Source organism: Protomyctophum bolini, assembly GCF_963924005.1.
Source record: "Protomyctophum bolini genome assembly, chromosome: 13".
NCBI classification, from domain to species: Eukaryota; Metazoa; Chordata; class Actinopteri; order Myctophiformes; family Myctophidae; genus Protomyctophum; species Protomyctophum bolini.
Window position 1 is genome coordinate 30,283,594 of NC_137874.1, and position 9,308 is coordinate 30,292,901.

Below are 9,308 nucleotides of genomic sequence, written 5' to 3' on the forward strand. Positions count from 1 at the left end.
TTACTGCTCAGTGCTCAGATCCGGTCTAAAGCCCCGCCTACTATAGAGTCACCCGCTCCATAGATATCTAAGATCCGCTCTAGATCTGCGGAAGTGACGATGCCGGTGCTACGCATGCGCATGGCGGAAATGGTCAAAAGAAGCCAGCAGCGCGCCAACTTTATGACAACAACTCACTTCATACTGTATTCCTTAACAAATGTCACTGTTTCTGTCTGACTGTCTGTTGCTCGCCGCTGGTTTCGAGTGAAATACGTCCAGGTAAACCACCGCATCCGCAATGACTTGACAACTTCAGAGTTTATTCCATATAGTTATAAGGTTTAGCAATATTACAAATAGCCGAACTACAACCTCACAACGGTCCTTTTAAAATGTTTTCACAAGTACAAGGCCAAAATAGGGACACCAGGTTGAAAGTGGTACAGTCTTCTACGGGGTTTTCTTTCTTTAGTCCACAATTTAGCGATTATGATTCAAATGCATTTCCATATTATAACGTGAAAAGTAATCGTATTTGTATGTCGTATATTAGCATGGCGGTGCCTTTCGTACAGGGCTGGGACCTGGTGCAGACATTAGGAGAGGGAGCCTATGGAGAGTAAGTTATGATTCTTTGACTGTATTGTCTTCATTTACATAATCTCCCTGTTTTAATTCAGTGTCTGTCATTCAGTCACGTTTTACACACCATGATACTAACAACTTTAAAGTACTAACGTAGTGGAAAAGCCTGTGTATTTTTGGAATTTGTGCTGTGGGTGTCATTTTTGTTTTGGTGGTATAAACGTTCTGTGAAATGCTCTCACACAGCATTTCAACATAATGCAACTAATTTGCTGTATCGAGGTATTGTAGACATTGTATTCCTATAGGTCAGACTCAGGGCATTGTACAAAGCATGATGCTACATTATAATGTAGTATAGCCCAAATAATACATTGTGGGTGGTTCGAAATCAATGTCAGACTCAGAACATCTCTGGGAGCATGATGATTTGATTTATTTTGAAAAGCACAGAAACCACCACGGTTATAGCAGTGAGCATTATAGCTCTGACCTTGACAACTAGTCAGTTTGGTGTCAAAGACTGACAGATTTATTGTGGATACCTCATTCTCACTATACCCTCCCTCCTCCTAGCTTATTTGGTATGTTGTAGCCAAGGCAGCACGACATCCTCTTCTCACTGCTGTCATGCTTTTTTCTCATTCCTCTTTACCAGAGTGAGGTTGCTGGTAAACAGACAGACAGAGGAGGCGGTAGCAGTAAAAGTGATAGACACCTCTCAGGCTAAGGAGTGTGCTGACAATGTGAAGAAGGAGATCTGCATTCACAAGGTTGGTCTTGCATGGTTCTAGTCTCAAAAATGCAAATGTATGTACCAAAAAGGACATTTATTTTTATATACTGTATGTTTGTACGTTAGCATGTAATTAAGTAACTAAGTGCAATTACTGTCAGTGGATCATAAATTCTACTTGTCTGTGGTCAATTGATGTAACATCCAGCTCTGCTCAATAGGCACTCAACCATGCCAATATTGTGCGCTTCTTTGGACATCGAAAAGAGGGTCTGACCGTCTATCTCTTCTTGGAGTACTGCAGTGGAGGAGAGTTGTTTGACCGGATAGGTGAGATAGTCCCCAGGCTGTCCTGGTAACTCAGTTAGTCTGCCGATATGTAACTGCAATGGCCATACTTTAGTCCTTCAAAAAATGGTTCAGTCACTCACCCAACCATGTTTTCTCACTCACTCACTCACTCACACACACACACACACACACACACACACACACAGTTTGCTCTAAATGTGCAACACTATCACACATGTTATAAATACTGTATGCCTTCAGCCATTATAGCCTTTGGAATGTACACAACAGGCCTTTTACAAGGGAACGTTTATGTCATACTGTATGTAGATGAGCAAATCGGCTAACCGAACACATAAATTCAGTTGTTTATGAGATGATGTATGATGATGTATAATGATAAGAGCGCCCCTCACTTCACACGGGTGTGATCTTTTTCCATGTTAGAACCTGATGTGGGCATGGAAGAGCAAGAAGCGCACAGGCTTTTCCTGCAGCTGATTGCAGCCGTGGTGAGTGTCTGTCTTTCAGATGAATGACCAACAGACGTCATTCATCCATTTTCATGCTTCTTCTCCAGATCAGGGTCACCGAAAATGAAAAAAAACCCAAAAGAAAACAATCTAATTGAAATGGAAATTGGAAAATTAACAGTCTAGAATCCAGATGTCCCCTTCCCAAAGTTTCCAGGCAACTTTCAGCTGTTGTAGGGGAATGCATGTCGGTGCAGATCACCTCCACATTTCATGATGCACATGTTTTGTTTTTCAACCCATTACAGGAGTACCTCCACAGTATTGGGATCACACACAGAGACATAAAGCCTGAGAACATATTGCTGGATGACAAAGGTGAGTGTAGAGACCTTTTGTCCTTGTGGTGGTTGACTGAGAGTACCTTTTTCTAACTGACTGGCTTTGTGCAGCAAACTTAACCAAAAAAGGGAAATGAGGAATGTCCAGACGTAGAGTTGAAGTTGAACTCAAAAGGTTTATTTGATCCAAGTTGAAAACAAAAAATAAATATACTTTTAGCATATAACTGTAACTGAGAATAGAAGGAGGTGTTGAACAAAAACCAGACGTAAAAAACTGTGAACCTCCAATCAACAACACCTGGCCCTCTGATGGCCAGGTAATTTATGTCCTCTCTGCCATGTCTGTAGGGGGTGACAAAGCACACTAACAGGAATATTAGACATGGCATGATGGCACATACATGATGTGATGGCCTATTATAGATCAGCTCCTACAGTGAGGGAATGTGTATATTGCTCTTTTTCCTTTCTCTGAATATTCCCGCCTACTCTGGGACCACGCAAGTCGCGAATGCATGCCCCACCTGGTTATGCAATACCCGTTGTGCCTGTATGTTTGTCTTTGTCTCTTTCATGCAGGCCTGGCCGGTCGGTCATGCGGAACAGTTCCAGCCTAGGGCACCAGGTCGGCTAGGGGTAGGGGCTCTGTATCACTAAAAAAAACACAAATAAAATAAAATCTCTGGTGGGCGCCTCGCATGGTGGCGTCCTGGTGATGCAAGGTTATAAATTCATGGTCGGGAAAACTTGGAATTCCCTATCCCCGTACCGGTGGTTGGGAGGTAACCTCTGTTCAGAGGTAAATTAATACAGAAGGACTCCTCACTGCCACTTCTCCCAGTTTTCTTTGTTCAAAACGAGATTTTCTTCAACAGCCCACAACTAAACAACCGATGATCGCATTTATAAAATGTATTTTCTCGGTGGAATAAAGACATTCGTCCACATGTTGACATTCTGCAAGCATCGATCGCTCGCTGACCAAAAAAACACTGGAATACATTGGTGGATGAATTAAATAATACCTGGCACTCAAAAGAGAGTGAAGAGAATGATATGAAATTAACTAAACTACCTATGTAACTATGTTGTCAGATGTTGAAGCAAATGCTTATTGTTTGGACGAGAAAGGCCAAAGATATCCACATAACGCCAAAGAAACGCACAAACCCGGCAAATTTCGCACGCGCATGTACAGGGGCGACCTCTACTGATCGCGAATTTGACGCTGAGAAGCATGTAATCGGTCGGCACTGTCCCCATATGGAGTTCCTGGTGAGGCATGCCCAAATAAGGAGACCAGGCCAGTTAAAATTTCATATGATGGTGAGTTGCGTTTCAGTATTGTATTTGATGAAAGTGTCTCGCTGTTCCTTGTACTACCGCAATGTAGTCTGTACAACAGCAGAACTTCAGAATACATTTACGGCACACTAAAAGCTTAATTTTTGAATGATTTATTTGCTTGCCTATGGTGCTGTTATTTATCTATGAGTCTTCTTGGTCTATTTGTGAGTCCTGTTTATTAACGCTTCACTGTGTTTCTTACGTGAAGATAACCTGAAGCTGACGGATTTCGGCTTGGCCACTATGTTTCGTCACAAAGGCCGTGAGCGCCTTCTCACCAGGCTCTGTGGAACACTTCCCTACGTGGCCCCAGAACTTCTCAGCCAAACAGAGTTCAGAGCCCAGCCTGCAGACGTATGGGCCTGTGGGATAGTTCTCACAGCCATGCTTGCCGGAGGTAGGAATGAAGAGAAAGCCTTTTCGTTGTTCATCATAACATCAACATACGGTATCTGACAGTTTAAAATGTTCACATAGTACATACATGATACATGGACTATTCTGTACCAGCTCAGTGGCACTCTAACAGTGCCACTGTTTGCCCTGAGACTGGGAGGTTGGGGTGCAATCCTCTGAAATCTGTCAGGTTTATTTTCTCCCGACCAATCACAACACTTGTTTCATTCGCAGAGAATGTAAACTGATTTGTAAAGCATCAACGTCATTTCCTTGGGCGATACTTCCGCTATAATCCCGCAACTTCCGCCCAAACAAATGATAGCCTCTACAGCGTAGGTCTTGCCCAGGGTGACCAATGCCTTCCATACTAGCATCATGTCCAGGGAATGTTCCTATACATCAAGCTGCCTCACACTACGGAAACGGAGGGCTCCTGACTTCTGGGCATGGCTTTGGATTGGGAACCATCGGTTTACCAAGGCTACTTAATTTCTTACATAGGCTAGTCTGTGCTAATACATCTGCCACTATTTACAATTGGTTATATCCAGATTCAATGATGAATTTATCCCTTTAACCAGAGTGTTCTCAGACTCGGCCTCATGTCCTTTGCTTCTTTCAGAGTTGCCATGGGACCAGCCCAGTGACAGCTGTCAAGAGTATGCAGATTGGCTCCAGAAGAAAACCTACTTGCCACCTTGGAAAAAGATCCCACCAACGCCACTTAGTAAGACCTAAAACATGTCCCCATGTCCCTTCTTGATGAGACGAAACAAAAACAAAAAAACATCCACACACTTGGTGTGTTCATCATGGCATGTTTAAATATAATGATCAGTTGTTTCTCTATAGGTCTGTTGTCTAAATTATTGTTGGCTAGTCCAGAGGGACGCCTATCAATCCTGGACTTAAAGAAAGACCGTTGGTTCACTCAAACCTATAAAGCAGGTAAGCATAGCTTTTGAAACTGTTCCCCCATCATTAACTCTTAACACATTTTAAAAATGTAATAATAAACCTTTCATACAGTAGATTGTTTGCAATGACTACAAACAGCGCTAGGATAGACATTAGTAGTCCGATAATTTGATGTTGTATTGAATGTACAATATATTCACTGTTCTGCTCTGTTAGGTGGAAACCGACAGTCTCATTCCCACGGACCTGCACACAAATTCCTTAAATCCGATTCAGGACAAATATCTCGAACCAGCAGGTCAGAGCTTTTGGGCTTTGTGTGTGGATGTATTTCTCGATTCTTATCACGCGATCCCTAAGACACTATTGCTATAATCAGTCAAAAGTACATTGCAAAGACTATGCATACACTCTAGAGGAGGCTATGTATACCTATCCTTTCTTTTTCTTCAATATGACAGATGAGAGCACCCACACCATCTGTTTTCCATTGGATCCAAAGTAGTTATTAAATCACCAGCTCTTGTACTTTTGATTGGTTCAATATTTAGATTATTTACTTTTGACACTGTCATAACAACCAGTAGTAAAATACATTTATGAAAAAAAAACTGGAAATTCAGGTTTTCTGCCCAACAACGATGATATTTTCTTTGTATGTAAAACGTACTTGGTCAGGTTAGATGTCATGGTTGTGTCTTTCCACAGTGATGACAGGATGCAGTTCTCCAGCTCCCAGCCTGATCCTCCCCCAGGCAGCAGTACATGGGAGACCACAGTGTGCCTTAGGGAAGCGGAGGTCTCCTTTTCCCAGCCATCCAAGCCAGAACACATGCTGCTGGGTAGCCAGCTACTGGGTACACCAGGAGCCAGCCAGGTAAATACAGTAATCTCTATTTGTATTACACAAAGCAGCTTGAAATAGGGTTGAAACCAATTGATCGATTGACAGAAAATGTATTACCGGTACGGTAAGTTACATTCTCCACCAAAACTCCACCAAAATCTGAATATGTTCCATATATTAAAGTTAATGTTGTGTTTTTGACGGACAGATGCATTTCAGGATATTTAATGTAGAGTGAAAACTGAAAACTCACTATTATAGAGCCCTGAGGGTTAAGAAATGATCGATCGATAAGTGAAAGTAATTTTGGGTGGCAGCAGCCGTATTGCAGTACGTAGTACCTGCATTGAAAGTCTTCCTGGTCCATCCTTGTCTAGACACCGTGGCAGAGGTTGGTGCGGAGGATGACGAGGTTCTTCACCACTCTGGACCCAGATGGCACTTTCTGTGCCCTGAGAGATGCCTGCCTTGGTCTGGGGCTCACCTTCAAACACACTTGTGCCAACCAGGTGCGTTCGTCTGACATCTGCGCAGACATTCTGTCTGATTCAGTGTTGATTTTGACAGCACATTTTCATTTAGTTTGTCATAGTATTTTGACTAAAGTTTTGTTTTAGTCACATTTTTGTCATCTGATAATTTTAGTCTAGTTTTAGGTTGACTAAATATATTTTATTATTTTTTAATCTACAGGTGATTGTTTTTTTTACTAAAATATATTTTGGCAGGCCTTGATGGCATCGTAATGCCTGATTTTCCATCATAGTTTTAGTTCAACACTGGTGTTATTGCAATCTTATTACAGAATATCTATCTATAAATCTCTCTGTATCTGGCTTCCTTAGAAACTCAGCAACTCGGTTCAATCACTCTCAACCTCTACTCTGTCTGAGTTCATCTCATTCTCATGTTTTCACACAAGTTAATGTTTACACACATCGCTCATTTTCACATAAGCAATGTGCAGACACATTTCTTGAACCTATGGATGGGTGTTTGGGGGTTAACTGTAGCGTAATCTATTTATACCAAAGGTGCACATTATGAGCCTGCAACTGCATCAAATATGTAGCACAACTGTATTTAAACTGTGCCAATCATCTCATGGACAGAGACCACAAGGCCAACGGTGTTAAAATAAAATGGAAATGTTCGCCAGTGGTTTCCCAGTTGTATCACTACTATCGGCTATCTATTACACATGATCATGAGCTTATACTTCATACGTATACTTCACTTATAGCTTATACTGTACTTCAAAATATACTTTTTTAAAATTAAACTCAAGATATTTGAATATACATCTATTCTACATACTCTATTTGCATTCCCAGTAATTATTGCTATGCTGATTGTTATTATTATTGTTACTTTAAATCTTTATTTAATTTTGCCTGCTCTTTGTTTGCTTTCTTTTTGAGTATTTGCATTTGTTTTGTATTTATCTGCTACAGTAGAGTTATTGTAAAATGACTTTAATGGTAGGTCTGGGCAATTAACCAAAAATATATCAAAACAGATATTTTGAAGCAGTAACTGACTTTTTTTAATGTTCATATAATCGTTAGTCAAGGCAAAAGTTTTAAATAATCGTGATATAATTCATATTGCTTATCCCTATATAATTGCCCTCCCCCACCTCCACCCACCAGGTAACCGTGAGCACATATGACAAACGCAACAGCAAGCTAATCTTCAAAGTCCATCTGCTGGAGATGGATCAGAGAGTTCTGGTGGACTTCAGGCTGTCTAAGGTGGGTAGAAGCAAACAAGGTTAGCACTGGAAGGGAAAAAGCTTTATACATTTATATAGCTAATGTGCTTAAACCCCAACTGGTGTTTGAATGTAACGTTATAAAATGGATACGAACCCTGGACTAATGGGTAGGAATCCAACAGGAAAAAACAAATGAATGACTAGGCTGGTGTCTCTTGAATGAACCTACCAAAGTTCAAAGTGAGGCAAAAGTATTATGCAACATTGCCACCATGTGGTTAAGGCTGGAAATAACTTAAACGTAATTGTTAAAGTGTGTCCTTGTCTCTGCATGTTTTATCCTTAAAACCATGGTCCTCTACCAGTGTAACAGAGCCCTCATTTGGGTCACAAGTCACCAGTTGTCCTGTTCATCGACAAAGAAACATATTGATTTAAGTAATATTCAATATATATACGACTAACTTAGATGACCACAAAATGTGGAACTTTCTTCATACCCGTTGAGCCATTATGTTTAGCTCACGCATACAATTTCTCACAGCCAAGGAAAATTACATCATGTGTGCTGTGCACAAAATAAACCTAAAACTGAACGCCGAAAAGTCCATATACCAAGCCATGTGGCCCATAGGGCAGGAGTCTATCTCCTGTTCCTATAGTGTGAGACGGCTTGATGTACTGTACATCCCCCAGCCATGATGCTAGCATGTCGCAGGGACTTACTCCGGTTTCCATTTTCTCTAGTCATTGGTATGCCACGGCGGGGATTTAATCCAGACCTCCCAATCTTAGGGTGGACACTCTAACCAACCACAACACTATCTGAAACCCATGTTCGTTAAAAGGGAGCTTCAGTTTGTCAGTGTTGCGAGAGCTTGTTCCTTACTCTTGTTATTATGTGTGAGTGTGCTCTTTAGCTAGACGGAGATAGTCAGTCACCAACCCCGTGTCGTCTTGTGTATGGTTTACAGGGCGACGGTCTTGAGTTTAAGCGCCACTTCTTGAAGATCAAACAGAAGCTTGGTGACATCATCAGCAGCCAGAAGGTCCAGCTCCCTGCCACATGATTGCTTTTGAACATGCCTCTTTATGTAAAACCAGGGGAAGGACAGAACAGAACCCGTCTATTACAGGGCGTTGGAGATAAACATGTACATAGTTAACTTCTGAACTTCTGAAAATACCTTTTATCATTTTAAATACCTTGGTCTGTTGTGCCATATTTTAGTTTTTCCAGTGTGTTGGTTTGAATTTATGTATTTGCATAAGACAGTGTATGCATTCATAATATATTTGTGTTGCTTCTTTGAGAAGATAAGTGTGTTCTAAATATGTTTGAGTTGAGAGTCGAGAATAATAAATTGCTGCAAGAAGATGCACCTTTTCAAATATTTTTTGTCCGAAAAGCAACATTAAGAAAATAACACATACTCCGTTTCATGTAGAAATGCATGGCTCACTTATTTCAGTGTTTTATTTTGAAAGACAATTATGACACACATCCAATTTGGACAGGATGAAAATAAAACTGGAGGATTTGTAACTGTGTTCAGAATGATGTAACAACATTTTAACCACATGTAGCCCTAGTAGCATACCTATTCTGGGGCAAACATTCAGTGATAATTGCTAATCTAGTACAAGCTCACCGCATGTCATGTTGTGA

At 41.0% G+C, this 9,308-nt stretch overlaps 1 protein-coding gene across 2 annotated transcripts; it reads left to right on the plus strand.

Annotated features, from left to right (window-relative positions):
• Positions 1-135: 135 nt before the first annotated feature.
• On the plus strand, positions 136-9,015 carry chek1 (checkpoint kinase 1; the record flags this gene model as incomplete). Of its 2 annotated transcripts, XM_080780019.1 has the most annotated exons (14): positions 136-261; positions 536-601; positions 1,226-1,340; positions 1,525-1,633; positions 2,042-2,106; positions 2,376-2,445; positions 3,967-4,155; positions 4,780-4,884; positions 5,010-5,105; positions 5,292-5,373; positions 5,784-5,952; positions 6,300-6,431; positions 7,575-7,676; positions 8,614-9,015. In XM_080780019.1, 13 exons carry the CDS (start codon positions 537-539, stop codon positions 8,707-8,709), a joined length of 1,395 nt encoding a protein of 464 aa, XP_080636145.1. In that variant the 3' UTR covers positions 8,710-9,015. The 2 variants fall into 2 exon arrangements, with proteins under 2 accessions (XP_080636145.1, XP_080636144.1); XM_080780018.1 differs by lacking the exon at positions 136-261 and having other exon boundaries at positions 522-601.
• Positions 9,016-9,308: the final 293 nt, after the last annotated feature.